This window comes from Phyllobates terribilis, unplaced genomic scaffold (assembly GCF_046119375.1).
Source record: "Phyllobates terribilis strain yellow unplaced genomic scaffold, ASM4611937v1 Scaffold_5__5_contigs__length_657084704, whole genome shotgun sequence".
Classification (NCBI taxonomy): Eukaryota; Metazoa; Chordata; class Amphibia; order Anura; family Dendrobatidae; genus Phyllobates; species Phyllobates terribilis.
This window is the reverse complement of record NW_027362765.1, coordinates 81,367,931-81,393,462: the sequence shown is the minus strand read 5'-3', so window position 1 is coordinate 81,393,462 and position 25,532 is coordinate 81,367,931. Positions and strand designations below refer to the sequence as shown.

General features: G+C 41.7%; 1 protein-coding gene across 1 annotated transcript in view; it reads right to left on the bottom strand.

Annotated features, from left to right (window-relative positions):
* Positions 1-4,761: 4,761 nt before the first annotated feature.
* COX10 (cytochrome c oxidase assembly factor heme A:farnesyltransferase COX10) overlaps positions 4,762-25,532 on the bottom strand; it is a 101,024-nt gene continuing 80,253 nt past the window's right edge. Inside the window, exons 6-7 of the mRNA XM_073682427.1 lie at positions 10,285-10,517; positions 4,762-6,623 (exon numbers count right to left, since the gene is read on the bottom strand). Of these exons, the coding sequence (XP_073538528.1) occupies positions 6,208-6,623; positions 10,285-10,517 (649 nt within the window). The 3' untranslated portion in view covers positions 4,762-6,207. The remainder of the gene's footprint in view (positions 6,624-10,284; positions 10,518-25,532) is intronic.

Below are 25,532 nucleotides of genomic sequence, written 5' to 3'. Positions count from 1 at the left end.
TTCTAGTTTAGGTTGCCAAACATATTCCAGCTGATAATTAGGCAGCCACTTTATCATCAAGAGATATTTCTAAAGAGTTTTAGACACAGGAGATAGCCATCGGCTAAATGATGGTACGGCCGGCAGCCATCTCTCCCGACTCCTCCATACACAGGAGTGCTCTCTGTGCCAAGCGCACTGGTGTTCTCTATGAGAGAGGAGCTGCCAGAGTCCACTGGTGGTGGCTTATCATGCCAAGATATGGTGGCTCCTTACCTCCCTCAACATCATCTGCCATCATCATCATCTGCCTCCATACACATTAGACTGTTGACCGAGCTCGCCAGTATTGGTGGGTTAAGCTGACATTAATCTAATGTGCATGGAGTCTTTAATAAACATGAATGTCCAATGCCATAGACCTCTTTAGGCTGCTCAGCTGGCTAATAAGTAAACTGCTTTCCGGGGAGTTTATGGTCTACGCAGCATAGCGTTTTATTTTTTGTACCGATTGTTCCTGGTGCTGTAGATTCAGTTGAATTGGACTGAGCTGTAATATTAGGCACAGACTCTATGGTGCTGAACCCCGTAAGGGTGATGGGGCCATGAGCTATAATGATGCTGGCAACTGGACCTCCACCGATCCTACCATCACTGCTTAAGTCACAGAAAGCTTTTTAAATGAAAGTTGTTCCTCTCCACTTGTATTTCATATTTTCCATTACTTTCTCCAAGTTCTACCACTACGCAATTATTTTCTTGATTGGAATCAACTTTTCCTGTTCCAACTTCTTTAAAATCGAGATCTTAGATCAGAATTGACCACAGAAAGTACGTATATCACAATCTGGACATTTCCAATCTTCATTCTAAGTTCCAATCTTTACCAGTTTTATTTCATGAGCAACAGGTGCTACATGGATCTTTGGTGGCCAAGCAAAAAAAAAATTATAAAAGACCCTCAACAGCTTACATAATCAAACACCCTGTCCCAGAACGTTCCGGTTTTTGGTTGATGCATAGAGAGGCATGACCATTGAGTTAGTCCACCCCTTCCATTGTTTGTTACTGCATCAGCAGCTGCCAGACCTTTCCTCTATGGCACATGGGATCTTTTTTTTTTACATTGTGTTAACAGTGCAATAAGTTTTAGACTCTATAGCACCATGTTACATTTCATTGGCTGCATGACACAAGCCCTAATATCATATGCATGCTACTGGAGTGCAGAAGACCCCTATTCTCCCAGTGGTGAAATGCACTAATCACCTGTAATGATGCTGCTAATGATGGGTTATCCTCTGATTACTGACCCATAGGTTGAGGATATAATACAGATGTGATACTCTATATCACCCTCCCCAAGCTGGGCCTGGCGTATGCTGAACACATGAACTCCATCCGTCAACAGCCATGTCACATCTGTTTGAGTCTTGTCTCCACACCAGGCCATTAACATTACAATGGACAGTCCTTTTGTGTCTTATATGGCAGGTCAAGGAGGATGAGGGGCGACCTGCCAGTTGAACTGACCGAGTTCAGCTTGGTGTCAGCAGATGTGTTAACATCCAGTGATGAGAGCTCTATAAACGGGAAGCGGGACACGCTAATGTGTAATAGTCGGGACAATGGGGTCACGCCAACCTTGATTCTAGGACAATTCTTTCTCTGTGGAGAGCTATAGTATGTGTGCATAAACAAAGTGAAGTATCTGAAGATAGTGGTTTTCCAGACTATTCTGAGTTTAATCATTTAACATGTAGCAAAATACAAGTTCTTCTATATATAGAGCAATGACCGTGGGGTGTAATATCAAAAGAAGACCGATTCTTGTAATGAAGTGTCATAAAGTCTGATACAACTCCGGGAACCAATATAAAAGATGCTTCCAGTGGATCATCTATCTTCTTTTTGGGTCTTCTAGTTTCAAGAGCAGTAAACTAGAATAAAAGCCTTAACATCATCTGCTGAGCTGGAATAGGAGTTGATGACATCACTAGGATATAGGTGATGTCATTGGCAGATAGGTTTGTGTCATCGAGTCCTCTCTTAATCCTGGTGGCCATATAAACAGTGCTCCTAGTAGACTAACCATCTTCTGTTTAGGTCTTCAGGTTTTTTAAATTTCCAGTCAAGTACAAATGTCCATGCCATGTCTGACACCTGAGTTGGAAGGGGAGTCGATTACATCTTTAGGATGCAGGTGATGTAATCGGCAGGGGGTTTAAGTCTACTCCGACTCCTGGTGGTCATATAAATCGTGCTTCTAGAGGATCTATTTTCTATTTGGCTCTTCACATTTCTAGATGTATGATAAAGAACAAATGTGTACATCTGAGCTGAATGAGGAGGTAATGTCAGCGGCAGGCAGTTTAATCGTCTTCAAGCTTCAACTCCTGGTGCTTCAAGAGGACAACCTTACCTCTATTTGACTCTTCAGATTTCTAAATGTATGGTCAAGAAGAACAAATGTCCAAATCTGATATCCAAGCTGGATGAGGAGGTAATGTCATCGGCAGGTAATTAAAGTGTCATCACGCTTCGACTCCTGGTGGCCATATAAATGCTGCTTCCACAGAATGACCCATCTTCAATTTGGGTCTCCAGATTTCTAAATGACCAGTTAAGAGCCCTATATTAGAACAAATGTCTACATCATATCTGATGTCGGAGCTGGAAGGAATCAATGACATCACTAGGATACAGGTCATGCTTTCTGATGGTGACATAGGCTACATTTCTGGCATGGCCTGGTAATTTTCGTCTCGGGAAACGTTGCACCAAAGTGACTAAGGGGGCAAAATATATTAGGTGCAACGTTAGACATTCCTCCTAATAACGTCTCCCGACTAGTGTACATATCCACAGATTGCATGCATTAAGAAATGGGGCATGGCTTTAATAAATTTGGCACCTGGTGTGCCATGTTGGCCCATTTTGGGAGATGTCACCATAGCATGTGGCACTGTGCCCATTGGCATCATTCATATCCATCCTCACGACTCCCATTATTTTAATGCACATATGTGTTGGCTCCGCAGACAAAGTTGTGGAATGAACTCCAGCGCTCATGCTGTTATATTACAGTACGGTATTTATAAGGTGTGTAAAGTGCATTACCCCGGTCCTACAGCCTGAAGCGCTCACATAATTGGCTTCTTATTAGAAGTCTGAAGCCTTGGTCTGACTACTTACAGGATTGGGTGGTTGTACTTTATAGATGAGGGATCTCATCCAAGTGACCCTTTCACCATCTACGAAAACTAATGACGCACCCGTATTAATATATTATGACTGGTGAATAGAGGCAGCGGCAGGTCACTGCACAGCCGGCTGAGCAGACATCATCCGTCCGTGCAGCGCTCCTCTGGCTCCATCTTCAGATCCATGAAATGTTGTCTGAGTATTAGGAATGGCAGCAGCTGTCATTGCGGGGAATGCAATTCTACTCACTTTCATAAATTAATTTGTAAAAGGAGTTAATGGCCTGCTGGAACTTGTAGTTTCAGAATTGTGTGGGTGGCAGCAAGAATCTCTCTTGTCCTGATGGTTTGTTTCAATGTAATAGCACAGGTAAAATGTATCCGTCAGACTTCAGAGCTTACAGAGGATTGTTTAGACTGGATACAATAACCATTTAGATGGCGACATGAATGTTCCCATTCACTTACAGCAAGCAGCGATCTTGAAAAAGGGTCTTGACTTGAAACAACAAAGCATATTAGAAAGTTAGAAAGCATTTCATTATAAAGTGATTATAGTGGTTTTGGGGATTGAACATAAATTTGGAGATTGCCAAATCCTGACAGTGTGCAATGTGCGCACTGTCAGGATTACCCTCTAGTCACAGCTTCAGTTCATATGCGATTTGGGGTCATGGGCCGACTAGCAATGTTTCCTGCTCCTCTAAATCTTCTGTTGAGAGAAGCAGATGAGAACCTAATGGACACCTGACCGCCAGGGATCAAATCGCATATGAGCTATCATTTGACAACCGACTGAACTGGAAACACATGGGAATTCTGGAAAAATTCCTGTTCAGCTTGGAAAATCTATTTTAAGCGTTAGTTCTAGAAATCTAGATGAGCTCTTGATTAGTCTTCTACGTTCTCTCCCTTAGAATACTGCACCACCAGGACCAACTGAGGCAGCAGCACAGGTAGAAGTTAGGAGGGAGATGACCTTTGGGGAGGTAAGGACGCCTATCCCAAACCATTGCTGTGGCCTTCTGGAAAAAGTTTGTTGGGGACTCTTCTCCTAAGTGGGTTTGTGATAGATGGCATCCTTTTACCCTTTTTTTGTGGCACACTGCACTATTTTTGCACGTGGGGGAAGAAAATAAAAATGGAAAAATAATCAAGTGCCATTTCACAAGCATCACCAACGAGATAGTGTTATTGAGGGCTCTGGGTGAGTTACCTGCCATCCCTGCCCTCCATTAGCACAGCTACAAGGTACACATGGCTGACTTTTCCTGGCTCCACAGCTAGGGAGCTGGCGATCATATTGAGGTTCTCTGGCACAAGCGCAGGCTGGATTCACGAATGTGTGTAGACGCATGGCTCTTAATTTGATGACCTGAGGGGGTTTTACACAGACTTTGCTCACTGGTAAATTAAAGGCCTTGAATTTATTGTGTCACGAGCCAATACCTCACATCCTATATATATAGGACCTAATGGAGATGTGTCCTGTGATCACTATGGTAGAACATGATCCCATAGTAATTGTGTCTTCCGGAAAATTGGATTCAAGTGAAAACCACAAAAAACAGGAAAGGGATTAGGAGTTTTCCATTTTTTTTAATGAAAAACGCAAAAAGAGATCATAAACAGAGCGATATCTTACATTACAGTATCAGAGATTGTGTCTTCAAGTACGGAGCCCCATAGGCCGAAGCAGAAAACATGGAAACATAAGGCAAATTCAGATAATAGAATAAAGGTGGATGCGGCGGCTGAGATGCCTTGTAGGGTAGGGAAGTACAACCAAAAATCTAGGACTGGAAGTGATGCCAGATCATTGATATGACCATTCTTGCATGATTTAATTTCCCTTATTATATCTGGATGACGATGCCATCCACCATTTCTTGGGGAGGTGATAGACAAGCTAAAGGGTTTATACACTGATCGTTTCAGCTTCTTCCCAAAGGTGGTCTTGGGGTGCAGTGATGGAGGGGACACTGCCGCATCGACGTTCCTATTTATGAAGCCATTTGTTGGCAGTACACAGCCATTTCTAACACTTGGTACTCACCTTGACATTTTCACCCTCAGCACCTATTTCAGAGCTTAAACCATTGGTCTCATCTCTACACACCAGAAATTGCTGCTCAGCCAATCACTGGCCGCAGCGTTGACCCAACTCAGCCCAGGGTGCTTTCTGCTTTGTCAAGATAGGATAGGGAAGTAGAAAGCAGTGGAGACCAGGTAAACCTTAGAATGGGAGCTTTGGGAAAAGTTGAGGTTCTCTATCCAATCTGAACCCTTTAAAAATTATTTTATTACCCACTGGACATCCCCTTTAAAGCTCCTCATAGACACTGGCATATTCCTAATGGATCCCATTGAAATTAACCTTTTAACTTTTGCTTCCTTGATAATAAGCTGTGCCAGAAGTATCTGGCAGCATCTTTGGCCTTAAACAACATTTATGTTGGGAGCCTGGATACGGACAACTAGACTAGAAGTGAAACCATGGATGACCTTTTGAACAAAGTCTCCCGTAGTATGGTAACTGTGTCGTACACCATCTCCTGACCTCAGAAAATGAAAAATAAATATTAGCTCTTCCATCTAGAGATTGTCTTATCCCCTTGACCTGAACTGTACAGAACAATGGATTACAGTCTAATGGTGGCGCCATCCAGTAGAAATGAGAATACATGAGTCATGTGGATGCCACTTTCTTGTATTATGGCCAGATTTCTCGTACATCGAAGAGCCAACAATATTGCTTGCTGAGTTCTCACAGAGCACATATGGTGGAAGGAGTTCCCAAATTTAAATGGCTATCTAAATGATTTTGCAGGGAGTGATGGGGTCAATAACTTATAAAGAGCACTTTATAATGCACGTCCCTTCCTATGGCCGATCCTATTATATGAGGTAAGACTGGTGTCCTCAAAATCAATCGGTTGTGGACACCAGAGAAAATTCATCTCTTTGTAAATGAGTTTACAGTAAAGTCTGATCATTGTGTGCTCTTCTAGAAAATTCTCCATTCTCAGCTTGGGTCTTGGACGACCTCTGATTTCTCTTTTTTTCCCACAACAGACTTTTTGCAGGTCAACATAAGAAGCAGAAGAGTGGGGAGATGCCAGAGACTGCAGAAGAAAAGCTTTCTGGCACTGTTGCGATCTGCGTCCCGGTAGAACTTGTAGCCCAAGTAAGAAATATACAGGTTAATGGGGAGGGAGATGATGGGGAAGTTCCATGTGGTGACGTCCAGGACAGGCGCTGCAGTGGACAGTCCTATGAGCCCAAGGCAGTGATGCAGGGCCACGCGGCGACACATGTCTGGATGCGTGACGGACATCATTCGATAGCCTCCTCTGGAGTAGTCTTCACGCAGGTTCCAGCTCAAGGCATTGAAGTGAGGGAACTGCCAGGAGTAAAGGATGGCACCCATCAGCAGGGCCCCTACAAGATAAAGGAGATCATCAACAAACTGGAAACAGGTAATTTGCATTTGTCTGTGGTCCTGGTACCGCAGTACCTGTAATCTGCTCTAAAACCTAAACGGACCACAATAAAGTAACAAATGCTCTCAATCAGCCCCAGACTACAGATGATATTACCCAGATCGTTGTCTTGGAAGTTATACAAACTACAAACAATTTCCATATACACATGCGATAATGCTTCTATGTCCGTGGTCCTGGTCCCGTAGTACCTCAAATCAATCATTACGTGTATGTGTGATAATGGTTCTGTGTCTGTGATCTTAGCCCTGATCCCGGCCCCACAGTACCCGAAACCTGCTCTTGGATAATGATTGGCCACATTAGTACAGGTGCATCTCACTAAATTAGAATATCATCAAAAAGTTAATTTATTTCAGTTCTTCAATACAAAAAGTGAAACTCATATAGAATCATCACAAAAGTCATTATCTCAGTAAATTAGAATACTTTATAACAACAGCTTGAAAAATTATTTTAAAATCCGAAATGTTGGCCTACTGAAATGTATGTTCAGTAAATGCACTCAATACTTGGTCAGGGCTCGTTCTGCATCAAATACTGCATCAATGCGGCGTGGCATGGAGGCGATCAGCCTGTGGCACTGCTGAGGTGTTATGGAAGCCCAGGTTGCTGTGATAGCAGCCTTCAGCTCGTCTGCATTGTTGGGTCTGGTGTCTCTCATCTTCCTCTTGACAATACCACATAGATTCTCTATGGGGTTAAGGTCAGGCAGTTTGCTGGACAATCTAGCACAGTGATACTGTTGCTTGTAAACCAGGTATTGGTACTTTTGGCAGTGTGGACAGGTGCCAAGTCCTGCTGGAGAATGAAATTTCCATCTCCAAAAAGCTTGTCGGCAGAGGGAAGCATGAAGTGCTCTAAAATTTCCTGGTAGATGGCTGCGCTGACTTTGGTCTTGATAAAACACAGTGAACCTACACCAGCAGATGACATGGCTCCCAAAACCATCACTGATTGTGGAAACTTCATACTAGACCTCAACCAGCTTGGATTGTGGCCTCTCCACTCTTCCTCCAGACTCTGGGACATTGATTTCCAAATGAAATGCAAAATTTACTTTGCATTTACTTAGTGTCAATGACTGCCTTCTGGACATCTGTCAAGTCAGCAGTCTTCCCCATGATTGTGGAGCCTACTGAAACAGACTAAGGGACCTTTTTAAACGCTTATGAAGCCTTTGCAGGTGTTTTTTGTTAATTATTTTAATTTACTGAGTTAATGACTTTTGTGTTTTCATTGGCTGTAAGCCATAATCATCAACATTAACAGAAATAAACACTTGAAATAGATCACTCTGTTTGTAATGACTCTATATAATATATGAGTTTCACTTTTTGTATTGAAGAATTGAAATAAATTAACTTGCTTGAAACAAAGTTGCTTATCCACAATTTTGGAAAGGTGCCAAAAATTTTGTCCTGCCCATTTTGGGAGTTTTGTGTGAAATTATGTCCAATTTGCCTTTTTTTCTCTGTTTTTTTTAGTGTTGTCCAATACACACAAAGGAAATAAACATGTGTATAAAAAATGTGTAATTGCAATAATTTTCTAGCAGAAATACTTAATTTTCTGGAATGATTTCAGGGATGACAACACTTTCGACCATGACAGTATGTGACATTTCTAAGTCTGTGGTCCTGGTCCCCCCTTACCCGGATTTTGCAATAAGCAGTATATATTACACCGCTGGCCTCCTGATTAGAAAAGCACCAGTTATCTCACCCCGATCATGGTATTAGGCCGTGTACGACCATTGTGGACCGTACAAAATCCATATAAAACCAATAGCTTCCAATATATGGAAAGCGGTCAATACCAGAACAATAGATCTCTTCTTCCAGCCGGCAGCACAATTGCTTTTTTCGCAGCGACTCTAGTCTGCGAGTCTAATTAATACAACCCCCCGCCCGAGGGCTCGGCACTCAGAACATGTTATTTAAACAGTCTGTAGAAGAGGCCTCGAACGCCGCTGCGAGTAAACACAGGGCTGGGTCCCAATCGCTGCGAGGAGCTGAGAAAATAAATGATACGACGAAGGGGCTCCATCATTCATCGAGCTGAGGATGTTTGTTTCTTTGTTACCTAAACAAATCAAAGTAACCCCACAGGAAGGGCTCGCCTGCTAAGGGTCCCCGGCATCACGTCAGTGTTTAGAAGTGGGGTGACAGCTACGAGGCGCTGCCGGGGAGTGACAGCTGAGAGTTTTAAAGTGTCGCATGGAAAGGTGGGGGAGAGATGGATGTGACCGAGCGTGGTGGCACATGTTCCTGGGGGGTGCAGAAAAAGGTTCATGACACCAAAACAGGGAACATATGCGATTTCCTGCTTGTGGATGACCACTTCTCAGCTCTGAATACTGGACCATCTCCGGTCATTGGGACACAACCAGTCACCTGCCAAGTGGATGACTATAGAACATGCTTCTTAATGGCATTCGGCCTTCTCCGCTCATGCCGTAGGCTATCCGGCACTGGGTGCAGCCAGTAAGTGCAGCCGGCGAGAGGGTCCCTGTCCGGCATCATACTCTTAATGTGCTTCAATGCTCCTGTTGACCACATCGGCCAGAGAAACCTGTGCATCTCCCAATGCTACCTACAGAGCAGGTGGTAAATGAGGAGCCCCCATTCTTTCTCACCAGACAGAGTGATGATTGAAGTAGAAGCCATACAACAAGCTCTATGGGAGACAAATCTAAAGTCCATACACAGACTATAATAAAGGAAGGGTCCCAGTATTATTACTGCTACATACAATTACTGTTACGTGGTTCCTATTAAAGTGAAGTGCTGCACTCACTCGCAGGGTCTGATTGGACTATTGACAGGAGGTCGGAGCACAATGCCACTGATTAAGGTGCCCCCGAGACCTCGGATCTCCAAAGTCTGCTGATTAGTATATGCTACGAATGTGCGGATACAAGGTATATATGTGTAGTGGGGACTGGTGAATATGTGCACTCATTAGGGGCCTCTACCTGCCGTATAGGATATGAGGAGCATCCCTGACTGTCCACCTACACAATTAAAGTTCTTTCTTAGAAATTAGTAGCTGCACAATTAGCCCCTCAGGGAGCACAGCCACACAGGAGGGGGTCTGGAGAATTACTGGATGAGCAGTAATGAGAATTACTAGGTCATATCTGTCCATGAAGAAGTCACAGTGACCACAGCCGTGTCCCTACTGAGGTCATCGTGAGGGATGATTTTGGGCTCCTTCTCTGGAGCGGTCTGGCCATACAACACCTCTTTACTGTACCCTGACAGCTGCAAAATGGGCAGGCTGGAATTTGTAGTTTTATAAAAGCTGGAGATTTAGTTAATGTCATCTTGTCAGGTCTCCAATCACAGCCAGAACCAGATCTAGAATTAGCATTTTGCAATAAGAATAAACCTAGAACATGGGAGTTTTAGTCACTAGATTTCCTACGAGGTGCCAACATGGTGATGTTGTAAACCAATGCAGCCGGATTACTGCCAGGAGACCACAAAGACCCTAAACGCAGCTCTGGATGTGATTGGAGTAGAACACATAGCACATAGTAGTAGAGTCTTCCATAGTAACGTCCAATTCTTAATCTATATTATGACATCGCTCACCAGCATCCAGGCTGCCAGTCGCTGCAGTCCAGCCCATGATTGGTGGGATAGCACCCACCACAGATCCCACCCAGGTGTTGGCAATGCTGAGCCTCTTCATTGGGGTATAACAGCAGGTGTAGAGGAAGATGTTGAATGCACCAAGTGCTCCGGTCAGCGGGTTCACGGCGACAGTCAGTAAGGTGATTCCAGGAATAGCACAAGCAGCGGCAAAGGAGACAGCGATGAGCGGGCTGTGGAGAGATATTATACATCTATTAGTCACACGAAATGAGAGATACAAGGATGATAAAACAGGGGATTGTGAAATGTTCCGCTTACAAGTGAACGTCCAATGTAAGGAACGAGCGCTCGGCATCATACAATGTGGTCCCCACGGAGTATACTCACTGGGAGCTACAGAAGACACCGGGTCCCACAGTCCATTATAAGCCTCGGTAAAAACCCCAATCATTACCAGCCGTACAGAAATGTTAACACTGCCCATACGTTGTGCGCCATTTATCGGTCAGGTCATAAGAATATCACTTTACACAGGGAAAACAAGCTGGCGCACATGGCATGGGTTACAACTGTTGGATTTGGAGGTTCCATTCCCAGCACATGTGGCATTTATGTGCGCCCATTCCCGAAATATTCACTGCAAACACCGGGGAATGTTCATCGCGATTCACCCGGCGGTGATTTCTAACTTGTTCTTCCTTTGATTTTACTCCCGACCCCCATCTCACAGGTTGTGCTAGGAGACGTCTTATCGAATGTGAAGTGTCGGAGCTGCTGCTCATATGAACTGTGACCTGTAACATAAGGAGTTGGCCCCGGGCTCTGAGGCACCTTTAATGTAACACCTGCTCTCCAGTCTCAGATTAAATGTTACTGTGTTCCACCGTGCGGCGGCCTGACGGATTTCTAATGCAATTGCACTGGACTCTCGCGTTGTTACTTGACAATTGCGCCGGTCACCTCGGAGGGCACAGACCTGGCAGGTTACACGTAATGTGGCAGACCTGAAAAAGGTAAAATTTACTCACAAGCATCCAGAGTCATCAAGAAAGTTCTGATTACATGTAATATCAGGACTATGTATATGAGCTAATGATTACATCTCATTACCAACGTCAAGATGCGCACTTACATCAGCTCATCCTAGCGCGCCGGCATCAGCTCATCCTAGCATGCAGACATCAGCTCATAGTAGCGCGCCGGCATCAGCTCATCCTAGCATGCCGGCATCAGCTCATCGTAGCGCGCCGGCATCAGCTCACCCTAGCATGCAGACATCAGCTCATCGTAGCGCGCCGGCATCAGCTTATCGTAGCTCGCTGGCATCGCCATCAGCTCATCGTCACGCACAGCCATCAGCTCATCGTCACGCACCGCCATCAGCTCATCGTCACGCACCGCCATCAGCTCATTGTCACGCACCGCCATCAGCTCATCGTCAAGCACCACCATCAGTTCATTGTCACACACCGCCATCAGCTCATCGTCGTGCACTGGCATCAGCTCCTCGTTGCACCAGCAAAATGCCATGAATCTGTCACAGGAAAACTGTAACAAGCACATCATTTACATCATCATCTTAGGAGGTAAATACTCTTGGACCATAGATCGCGTGAGCTGATGACTCGTGCCTAAAGTCTACGCCCAGATGAAGAACTATATTGGAGAACTGGATAAAGACATCAACAAACTGGAGCAAGTTCAGAGAAGAGCGACCAGAATGGTGACCGGTCTGCAAACCATGTCCTATGAGGAACGGTTACAGGATTTGGGAATGTTTAGCTTGCAAAAAAGAAGACTGAGAGGAGACTTAATAGCTGTCTACAAATATCTCAAGGGCTATCACATTGTAGAAGGATCATCTTTATTCTCATTTGCACAAGGAAAGACTAGAAGCAATGGGATGAAACTGAATGGGAGGAGACACAGATTAGATATTAGAAAAAACTTTTTGACAGTTAGGGTGATTAATGAGTGGAACAGGCTGCCACGAGAGGTGGTGAGTTCTCCTTCAATGGAAGTCTTCAAACAGAGGCTGGACAGACATCTGTCTGAGATGATCTAGTGAATCCTGCTTTGAGCAGGGGGTTGGACCAGATGACCCAGGAGGTCCCCTCCAACTCTACCATTCTATGATTCTATAAACTCTTCCAGCCAGTATAAAGTGTGGCTGCATTCACAAGAATATGTGATTTCTCGAGCCAGTCAAGTTCATCAATTTCCAGACTAGACTGGGTCCACTGCACCTTGTGCACTGCCATTAACAACAGAGACAAGTGCATGGAAAATCACTCATGTGCACTAGATTTTCATTGGTCAGTTTGCGGTGAATATGCGGTCAAAGCGCAGCACATGAGGCTAAGGGGATCATTGTACATGCAACGATATCATCAATATACTGAGTCCTAGGTGTTGTGAAACAAATGCATTAAGTAACAGTAACCGTATGGTTTCTCATCAATTCGATCACTTTTGAGATCATTCATCTTGGCCTGCTAAAGTCTACAGGGAAAAGAATGCTGACAGATCATATTTCGGACACAAAGGATCGGCCCAACGACAAACTCTTGCCGATCACTGCACAAGTTCACACTGGAGAATTATTGCAACCTACACAATATTAGGATAATCGCCCGGTATAAAAGGTGGAAGTAGCACAGTATGGAGAACTTTACCAAGGTCTACTCCTCCCGGCTCATACTCCGCACTTCATGCAGCCATAAGTAATACTCATTGTTCTTGCTGTCGCTGCTGATATAATAAAGTAATAGAATATGGGACGTGGTAAAATATTTCCCGCATCGCTGGTTATGGTATTGAGCTCGACAATCTCTGCTGTCTCAAGAAATGAAATTCTGCTGCAGAATATTCCGTTATCAGCTGCCATTTAATGAAGTTACCGGAAAATCGATCTGCGTAGATGAAGCTATATTAGTCTTATGTATAGTTGGGCGTTTAACCGCGATAAAGGAGGGGTGCAAAAATGACAAACAACAGCCTTAAATTCAATTTCCATTTTAATTAGAGATGGCTTTGTGACTCTCAGGATCAATATGTATATATCTAATTACAAGAGAAATGGCGGCATCTGGCGGAGTAAGGCGGAGCTCCTTACACAGAAGCTGCTGCGGTCGAGGTCGTTACTAATATCAATCTCAAAGTTTACAAGCAATGAAGAGATGTTATCAGGGCTAATTCTACAATCATCCGCTTCTATATCATTCCGGACTAGACAAGATGATGATTCCCGGCTTATCACCAACTGGGACTATAACGGCTTCATTAAACCTCGGACATCTATCATGGAGATAATACCTGAAATTCTGCTGCTCAGGAAGCTCCAAAATCTGAATTAGCAGTGGAAGAATGTGATGGAGGATATCGAAACCATTCTGTAATAAAACCTTGTCTCAGAACGAAAAGAAGCTCATGATGACTCTTCAATACTGATCCCACCATACACAATACTATAACTAAAAACCGAAAGTCACCCTCACCCCACTGGACACAAGAAAGGGTGAGAAATTACTCAATGCCTGTGGGACTTCTTCCTAAAGGCAAAAAAACGGTTTAAAATGAAAAGAATCCAACATGACCAATCACATGGATCTTGGTCACAGATCATGAAAGATGACCATGATTATGCCGATCACTATCGTGCCGATCACCATCCTACCGATCACATGGAACTTAATAACAGATCATGAACGATATCTATGAAGAACTTGGCACTCAGATGATGTAGAACAAAGATGATTTATTTGCAATCCACAGTGAACATATAAGATGTTTCGGTCTCAGTTTAGACCTTACTCAGATCGATGGATTGACATAGCAGTATATAGGACTAAATGCTGAAACTATATAGAGGATACTGCGCGACTTGAGAGTGGGAATACAACTAAAGGAATGGTGCCCATAGCAGTCAGTATCATGAACGATGACCATGATTATGCAGATCACCATCCTGCCGATCACATGGATCTTGGTCACAGATCATGAACGATGACCATGATTATGCAGATCACCATCCTGCTGATCACATGGATCTTGGTCACAGATCATGAATGATGACCATGATTATGCAGATCACCATCCTGCCAATCACATGGATCTTGGTCACAGATCATGAATGATGACCATGATTATGCAGATCACCATCCTGCCAATCACATGGATCTTGGTCACAGATCATGAACGATGACCATGATTATGCAGATCACCATCCTGCTGATCACATGGATCTTGGTCACAGATCATGAATGATGACCATGATTATGCAGATCACCATCCTGCCAATCACATGGATCTTGGTCACAGATCATGAATGATGACCATGATTATGCAGATCACCATCCTGCCAATCACATGGATCTTGGTCACAGATCATGAATGATGACCATGATTATGCAGATCACCATCCTGCCAATCACATGGATCTTGGTCACAGATCATGAATGATGACCATGATTATGCAGATCACCATCCTGCCAATCACATGGATCTTGGTCACAGATCATGAACGATGACCATGATTATGCAAATCACCATCCTGCCGATCACATGGATCTTGGTCACAGATAATAACCGATAATCATGATTATGCAGATCACCATCCTGCCGATCACATGGATCTTGGTCACAGATAATGAACAATGACCATGATTATGCTGATCACAATCGTGCTGATCACCATCGTACTGACCACAAATGTGCCGATCACCATCACAGATAATGAACAATGACCATGATTATGCTGATCACAATCGTGCTGATCACCATCGTACTGACCACAAATGTGCCGATCACCATCGTGCTGCTCACATGGATCTTGGTCACAGATCATGAACGATGACCATGATTATGCCGATCACTATCCGGCCGATCACATGGAACTTGGTTATAGATCATGAACAGTGACCATGATTATGCTGATCACAATCATGCCGATCACCATTGTACTGATCACAATCGTGCTGATCACCATTGTACTGATCACAATCATGTCGATCACCATTGTGCTGATCCCATGGAACTTGGTCACAGATCATGAATGATGGCCATGATTATGCCGATCACAATCGTGCCAATGATACTAATGTTGCTGCAGTGACCTCCCGGACTCCACTGCTCTTTTTTAAGTCAGGAGCAGGGTCTCTTCTAACTTTGACCACACTCAGGAAAGTCCTCATCTATTAGATCACAGATAATTGAGAACTTGTAGGTAAGAGGCAGCGATAGTCCAGCTTTGGTAACATAAATCAGCTGCTAGTACAGTGCACTACAGAAGAGTCTTTAGAAGATGAAAGCGATCAGAACATGTATGGAGGCCGGGTAACCTGAGCCGCCACTTACTGCAGTGAATAGACTATTGTCATCTCACCTTTATTCCTCTATTGTGTGTTAAATGCTTCTCATACCGCGTCCTACAGCGATATAGTCAGTGACCAGTCAGCGCCCACAAAACTGCTGCAGGGAAAAAATTACCACTATTTACTAAAGATCTTAAACAGGTACAGCCCATAGCCCAACGTGGCAACCCTGATGGTGCATGCACACTACCACTCCCATCCACTGTCTGTAGGACTGACGGGTATGTACAGCGCTCATAGTCATTCACATAGATTGGAACTAGCATGCAAAAATTACCACTTCTGGCCAAGGGACCCCCGTACTTGCAAACAATAGGAGCCACAGCAATTATACATTTATCACCTAACCACAATGCTGCTTTTGGACAAATCCTTTAATTGTTGGGACTGGGAACAGCTGAGATTAATGTCCGGCCCTTCCAGGACAGGGGCACCTGATCCCCGGATGTCTCAGTGGCATTATTAAGAACACCCTTTTTCCTTATCTTGTCTCTTCGGAGAATACTTGTCATAAAGGGATGAGGCTGAAGAAGAACCATGATCCCCAAAGTCTCAATGCAGGTCGCTGGTGTAAAGGTAAATAATATGAATGGTAGGTGCCATTGTAGAATTACTCCATAATATGGCAGCACAAGTAATATATGGTGGCATTTAAAGTGCCAACCACTCAGTGTACCTCGGTACTAGCAACTCTGATGTCCACAAGGTCTTAAATTGTAAAACACGCGGATGACTGGGGGAAGAGGAGGGTCAATACACCCACGGTCACAGCGTCCGAGAAAGGCGGTGATATAACCCACCTGTCACTAACCCAGGTCACCTGCACAATTAATGCCATCAGCACCGACGGGTACATTACAGATGTAAAGATATGATTATAATCAGATACCAAAATTAAAACGGGTTCTAAAATGCAATAAAAAGCACCCGCCTCCCTTTAAGGCTCCAGGTGCCACGTCTCAATTACCCGGGATCATTAGCTGTCGGCAGTGACTGATCATCAGCTGTACTCGCCACCAGTGCAGTCATTCATCTCTCCCTGATCTGACCATTGCTGCTGTCGCCATGTTTACTAACTGAGTAGCCCAGAGTCACTGGCCGGAGGTCAGTGCCGTTCATGAGGGGTCACAAGACGGACAATTAAGGTTTTTTGCATATATTGGATGCATGATAAACTGATGGTTATCCTCAAGATAGAAGGGGTAGAAATATATATTATAGTAGTTATATTCTTGTACATAGGGGGCAGTATTTTAGTAGTTATAGTCTTGTATATAGGGAGCAGTATTATAGTAGTTATATTCTTGTACATAGGGGGCAGTATTATAGTAGTTATATTCTTGTACATAGGGGCAGTATTATAGTAGATATATTCTTGTACATAGGGGCAGTATTATAGTAGTTATATTCTTGTACATAGGAGCAGTATTATAGTAGTTATATTCTTGTACATATGAGCAGTATTATAGCAGTTATATTCTTGTACATTGGGGCAGTATTATAGTAGTTATATTCTTGTACATAGGGGGCAGTATTCTAGTAGTTATATTCTTGTACATAGGGGCAGTATTATAGCAGTTATATTCTTGTACATAGAGGGCAGTATTATAGTAGTTATATTCTTGTACATAGGAGGCAGTATTATCGTAGTTATATTCTTGTACATAGGGGCAGTACTATAGTAGTTATATTCTAGTACATAAGAGCAGCATTATAATAGTTATATTCTTGTAAATAGGGGCAGTATTATAGTAGTTATATTCTTGTACATAGGAGCAGTATTATAGTAGTTATATTCTTGTATATAGGTGACAGTATTATAGTAGTTATATTCTTGTACATAGGAGCAGTATTATAGTAGTTATATTCTTGTACATAGGAGCAGTATTATAGTAGTTATATTCTTGTACATAGGGGGCAGTATTATAGTAGTTATATTCTTGTACATAAGGGGCAGTATTATAGTAGCTATATTCTTGTACATAGGAGCAGTATTATAGAAGTTATATTCTTGTACATAGGATCAGTATTATAGTAGTTATATTCTTGTACATAGGGGGCAGTATTATAGTAGTTATATTCTTGTACATATGGACAGTATTATAGTAGTTATATTCTTGTACATAGGGGCAGTATTATAGTAGTTATATTCTTGTACATAGGAGCAGTATTATAGTAGTTATATTCTTGTACATAGGGGGCAGTATTATATTAGTTATATTCTTGTACATAGGGGGCAGTATTATAGTAGTTATATTCTTGTACATAGAGGGCAGTATTGTAGTAGTTATATTCTTGTACAGAGGGGGCAGTATTATAGTAGTTATATTCTTGTACATAGGAGCAGTATTATAGTAGTTATATTCTTGTACATAGGAGCAGTATTATAGTAGTTATATTCTTGTACATAGGGGCAGTATTATGGTAGTAATATTCTAGTACATAGGAGCACCATTATAATAGTTATATTCTTGTACATAGGGGCAGTATTATAGTAGTTATATTCTTGTACATAGGAGCAGTATTCTAGTAATTATATTCTTGTACATAGGAGCAGTATTATAGTAGTTATATTCTTGTACATAGGAGCAGTATTATAGTAGTTATATTCTTGTACATAAGGGGCAGTATTATAGTAGTTATATTCTTGTACATAGGAGCAATATTATAGTAGTTATATTCTTGTACATAGTGGCAGTATTATAGTAGTTATATTCTTGTATATAGGTGACAGTATTATAGTAGTTATATTCTTGTACATGGGAGCAGTATTATAGTAGTTATATTCTTGTACATAGGGGGCAGTATTATAGTAGTTATATTCTTGTACACAGGGGGCAGTATTATAGTAGTTATATTCTTGTACATAGGGGCAGTATTATAGTAGTTATATTCTCGTACATAGGAGCAGTATTATAGTAGTTATATTCTTGTACATAGGGGCAGTATTATAGTAGTTATATTCTTATACATAGGAGCAGTATTATAGTAGTTATATTCTTGTACATAGGGGGCAGTATTATATTAGTTATATTCTTGTACATAGGGGGCAGTATTATAGTAGTTATATTCTTGTACATAGGGGCAGTATTATAGTAGTTATATTCTTGTACATAGAGGGCAGTATTGTAGTAGTTATATTCTTGTACATAGGGGGCAGTATTATAGTAGTTATATTCTTGTACATAGGAGCAGTATTATAGTAGTTATATTCTTGTATATAGGTGACAGTATTATAGTAGTTATATTCTTGTACATAGGAGCAGTATTATAGTAGTTATATTCTTGTACATAGGGGCAGTATTATAGTAGTAATATTCTAGTACATAGGAGCAGCATTATAATAGTTATATTCTTGTACATAGGGGCAGTATTATAGTAGTTATATTCTTGTACATAGGAGCAGTATTATAGCAGTTATATTCGTGTACATAGGGGCAGTATTATAGTAGTTATATTCTTGTACATAGGGGCAGTATTCTAGTAGTTATATTCTAGTACATAGGAGCAGCATTATAATAGTTATATTCTTATACATAGGAGCAGTATTATAGTAGTTATATTCTTGTACAAAGGAGCAGTATTATAGTAGTTATATTCTTGTATATAGGTGACAGTATAGTAGTTATATTCTTGTACATAGGAGCAGTATTATAGTAGTTATATTCTTGTACATAGGAGCAGTATTATAGTAGTTATATTCTTGTACATAGGATCAGTATTATAGTAGTTATATTCTTGTACATAGGAGCAGTATTATAGTAGTTATATTCTTGTACATAAGGGGCAGTATTATAGTAGTTATATTCTTGTACATAGGAGCAATATTATAGTAGTTATATTCTTGTACATAGTGGCAGTATTATAGTAGTTATATTCTTGTATATAGGTGACAGTATTATAGTAGTTATATTCTTGTACATGGGAGCAGTATTATAGTAGTTATATTCTTGTACATAGGGGGCAGTATTATAGTAGTTATATTCTTGTACACAGGGGGCAGTATTATAGTAGTTATATTCTTGTACATAGGGGCAGTATTATAGTAGTTATATTCTCGTACATAGGAGCAGTATTATAGTAGTTATATTCTTGTACATAGGGGCAGTAGTATAGTAGTTATATTCTTGTACATAGGAGCAGTATTATAGTAGTTATATTCTTGTACATAGGGGGCAGTATTATATTAGTTATATTCTTGTACATAGGGGGCAGTATTATAGTAGTTATATTCTTGTACATAGGGGCAGTATTATAGTAGTTATATTCTTGTACATAGAGGGCAGTATTGTAGTAGTTATATTCTTGTACATAGGGGGCAGTATTATAGTAGTTATATTCTTGTACATAGGAGCAGTATTATAGTAGTTATATTCTTGTATATAGGTGACAGTATTATAGTAGTTATATTCTTGTACATAGGAGCAGTATTATAGTAGTTATATTCTTGTACATAGGGGCAGTATTATAGTAGTAATATTCTAGTACATAGGAGCAGCATTATAATAGTTATATTCTTATACATAGGGGCAGTATTCTAGTAGTTATATTCTAGTACATAGGAGCAGCATTATAATAGTTATATTCTTGTACATAGGAGCAGTATTATAGTAGTTATATTCTTGTACATAGGAGCAGTATTATAGTAGTTATATTTTTGTATATAGGTGACAGTATTATAGTAGTTATATTCTTGTACATAGGAGCAGTATTATAGTAGTTATATTCTTGTACATAGGAGCAGTATTATAGTAGTTATATTCTTGTATATAGGTGACAGTATTATAGTAGTTATATTCTTGTACATAAGGGGCAGTATTATAGTAGCTATATTCTTGTACATAGGAGCAGTATTATAGAAGTTATATTCTTGTACATAGGATCAGTATTATAGTAGTTATATTCTTGTACATAGGGGGCAGTATTATAGTAGTTATATTCTTGTACATATGGACAGTATTATAGTAGTTATATTCTTGTACATAGGATCAGTATTATAGTAGTTATATTCTTGTACATAGGGGCAGTATTATAGTAGTTATATTCTTGTACATAGGAGCAGTATTATAGTAGTTATATTCTTGTACATAGGAGCAGTATTATAGTAGTTATATTCTTGTACATAGGGGGCAGTATTATATTAGTTATATTCTTGTACATAGGGGGCAGTATTATAGTAGTTATATTTTTGTACATAGAGGGCAGTATTGTAGTAGTTATATTCTTGTACAGAGGGGGCAGTATTATAGTAGTTATATTCTTGTACATAGGAGCAGTATTATAGTAGTTATATTCTTGTACATAGGAGCAGTATTATAGTAGTTATATTCTTGTACATAGGGGCAGTATTATAGTAGTAATATTCTAGTACATAGGAGCAGCATTATAATAGTTATATTCTTGTACATAGGGGCAGTATTATAGTAGTTATATTCTTGTACATAGGAGCAGTATTATAGTAGTTATATTCTTGTACATAGGAGCAGTATTATAGTAGTTATATTCTTGTACATAGGAGCAGTATTATAGTAGTTATATTCTTGTACATAAGGGGCAGTATTATAGTAGTTATATTCTTGTACATAGGAGCAATATTATAGTAGTTATATTCTTGTACATAGTGGCAGTATTATAGTAGTTATATTCTTGTATATAGGTGACAGTATTATAGTAGTTATATTCTTGTACATGGGAGCAGTATTATAGTAGTTATATTCTTGTACATAGGGGGCAGTATTATAGTAGTTATATTCTTGTACACAGGGGGCAGTATTATAGTAGTTATATTCTTGTACATAGGGGCAGTATTATAGTAGTTATATTCTCGTACATAGGAGCAGTATTATAGTAGTTATATTCTTGTACATAGGGGCAGTATTATAGTAGTTATATTCTTGTACATAGGAGCGGTATTATAGTAGTTATATTCTTGTACATAGGGGGCAGTATTATATTAGTTATATTCTTGTACATAGGGGGCAGTATTATAGTAGTTATATTCTTGTACATAGGGGCAGTATTATAGTAGTTATATTCTTGTACATAGAGGGCAGTATTGTAGTAGTTATATTCTTGTACATAGGGGGCAGTATTATAGTAGTTATATTCTTGTACATAGGAGCAGTATTATAGTAGTTATATTCTTGTATATAGGTGACAGTATTATAGTAGTTATATTCTTGTACATAGGAGCAGTATTATAGTAGTTATATTCTTGTACATAGGGGCAGTATTATAGTAGTAATATTCTAGTACATAGGAGCAGCATTATAATAGTTATATTCTTATACATAGGGGCAGTATTATAGTAGTTATATTCTTGTACATAGGAGCAGTATTATAGCAGTTATATTCTTGTACATAGGGGCAGTATTATAGTAGTTATATTCTTGTACATAGGGGCAGTATTCTAGTAGTTATATTCTAGTACATAGGAGCAGCATTATAATAGTTATATTCTTGTACATAGGAGCAGTATTATAGTAGTTATATTCTTGTACATAGGAGCAGTATTATAGTAGTTATATTCTTGTATATAGGTGACAGTATAGTAGTTATATTCTTGTACATAGGAGCAGTATTACAGTAGTTATATTCTTGTACATAGGAGCAGTATTATAGTAGTTATATTCTTGTACATAGGATCAGTATTATAGTAGTTATATTCTTGTACATAGGAGCAGTATTATAGTAGTTATATTCTTGTACATAAGGGGCAGTATTATAGTAGTTATATTCTTGTACATAGGAGCAATATTATAGTAGTTATATTCTTGTACATAGTGGCAGTATTATAGTAGTTATATTCTTGTATATAGGTGACAGTATTATAGTAGTTATATTCTTGTACATGGGAGCAGTATTATAGTAGTTATATTCTTGTACATAGGGGGCAGTATTATAGTAGTTATATTCTTGTACACAGGCGGCAGTATTATAGTAGTTATATTCTTGTACATAGGGGGCAGTATTATAGTAGTTATATTCTTGTACATAGGGGCAGTATTATAGTAGTTATATTCTCGTACATAGGAGCAGTATTATAGTAGTTATATTCTTGTACATAGGGGCAGTAGTATAGTAGTTATATTCTTGTACATAGGAGCAGTATTATAGTAGATATATTCTTGTACATAGGGGGCAGTATTATAGTAGTTATATTCTTGTACATAGGAGCAGCATTATAGTAGTTATATTCTTGTACACAGGGCAGTATTATAGTAGTTAGATTCTTGTACATAGGGGGCAGTATTATAGTAGTTATATTCTTGTACATAGGGGGCAGTATTATAGTAATAATATTCTGGCACATAGGGGGCAGTATTATAGTAGTCATATTCTTGTCCATAGGCGCAGTACTATTCTGCAATAGATGTGCTGCAGAGTCTCCGGGATCCAGCTACAGAGAGCAGAGACCCTTATATCCCCCATTGTGAGATGTGCTGCAGAGTCTCCGGGACCAAGCTACAGAGCGCAGAGACCCTTATATCCCCCATTGTGAGATGTGCTGCAGAGTCTCCGGGACCCAGCTACAGAGGACAGAGACCCTTATATCCTACTGTAAGATGTGCTGCAGGGACCTCGTGCCCCAGCTACAGATCATGGAGACTCTTATATCCTATTGTAAGATGTGCTGCCAAGACCCCGGAACCCAGCTACATATCGCAGAGATCTTTATATCCTACTGTGAGATGTGCTGCAGAGATCCCGGGACCTAGCTACATAACCCGGGGACCCTTATATCCTATTGTGAGACGTGCTGCCGAGACTCGGGACCCAGCTACAGATTTCAGACACCGCTATATCCTACTGTGAGATGTGCTGCCGAGACTCAGGACCCAGCTATAGATCGCAGACACTGTCATATCCTACTGTGAGATGTGCTGCCGAGACCCTGGGACCCAGCTACAGATCGCAGAGACCCTTATATCCCAATGGGAGATATGGTACAGAGACCTTGGAACCCAACTACAGATGGCAGAGACCCTTATATCCCACTGTGAGATGTGCTTCAGAGACCTTGGGACCCAACTACAGATCGCGGAGACCCTTATATCCCACTGTGAGATGTGCTACAGAGACCTTGGGACCCAGCTACAGATGGCAGAGACCCTTATATCCCACTGTGAGATGTGCTTCAGAGACCTTGGGACCCAGCTACAGATCACGGAGACCCTTATATCCCACTGTGAGGTGTGCTACAGAGACCCCGGGACCCAGCTACAGATCGCACCCTGTCCTGCAGGATAAGGGGCAACCAACATCATTGTAATTAATGATAACAAACGAGATACAACTGAGGGTACAGCACTAGGAGCCTCACGCCTTGATGACATGACAGAGCGCCCCCCAAAGGCTCGACGGCACAGCCTATGTGCACCTTGCTCCCTTTGCACCATGCACAATGCCACCAGGACAGACCCCCGCAGCGAGTTGACTGCCTGACGACGCTGACGCTTCTCTCAGCCGCCTTTCGGAAAGCCTTGACATTTAGAGGCCCACTCTCCCAGGTATACAGCGTGTCACAAAGAAAATATATGGAGGCTGCTCTTATTTTATGCCCCGGCCGCTTTCCGCACTCTACTCGTATAATCTTCAGCCAACTTCAATATACGGCGAGTGAAAGGTGACCTGTCAGAAATATATATTTCGCTGGGAAAACAGGGCATTTATTATTAGCTTTCAGTCAGCAGAAATGAGTTGCAGTGAAACTGAAATTTAAAAGACCCCTGACCCGTCACGTCATGGGGGAAGAATGCAAAGAAAATGGTATAATTCTCAAAAGTCCTCCATCCCTGGGGTCTGAACGATCAGGCTCTCATTCCCCTACTAATCTGGTGATTCAGGAACTAGGTAGATCAGGATGAACAAAGCTAAAGCTCCAATTCAAAACGGAGATTGGGATTGTCAGGGCGCCCCCATACACTGTGACATGTATAATCAGGCCCCACTAAGACCATCTTTCCCTGTCGTGACCAATCTGCACCTGCGCCCTCATCTAATGGACGCTGTAGAACTTTCCATGAGCGGTCAACAAGCGAGGTGATGGATGGAGAACTCATACAGAGAATAACACAATTGGGTGGGATGTGGGGGACTGTCAGCAGGAGATAGGACTGACCCTGCCAGTGTCACGACCCCACGTCGGCTTTCTGACCTACGTGACTGTGAACTGCAGAAATCAGAGGGGAAAAGATAAGAATTTCCAAAATTGAAAGATGAATTCCTGTTTAAGGATCACTTGCTGCAAATCTATGGTGGGTGGCCGGCGAATATTGCATATTGTCTAAGCTCGATGCCCAAACACATGGGAAGATGGATGTGGAGGGTCTAACTATCGGAGAGAAGGCAAAATGCAATGATCCAGAAGGATGATGAGTCTCAATGGCCAGACTTGTGCAGAGCAGGAGCACCGAGCTCAGACAAATGGCCTATAACACAGTGCCCAGACGCACGGCCTGCAGGAGCACCGTGCCCAGACGCACGGCCTGCAGGAGCACCGTGACCAGACGCACGGCCTGCAGGAGCACCGTGACCAGACGCACGGCCTGCAGGAGCTCCGTGACCAGACGCACGGCCTGCAGGAGCTCCGTGACCAGACGCACGGCCTGCAGGAGCACCAAGCTCAGACAAATGGCCTATAACACAGTGCCCAGACGCACGGCCTGCAGGAGCACCGTGCCCAGACGCACGGCCTGCAGGAGCTCCGTGCCCAGACGCACGGCCTGCAGGAGCTCCGTGACCAGACGCACGGCCTGCAGGAGCTCCGTGACCAGACGCACGGCCTGCAGGAGCTCCGTGACCAGACGCACGGCCTGCAGGAGCACCAACCTCAGACAAATGGCCTATAACACAGTGCCCAGATGCACGGCC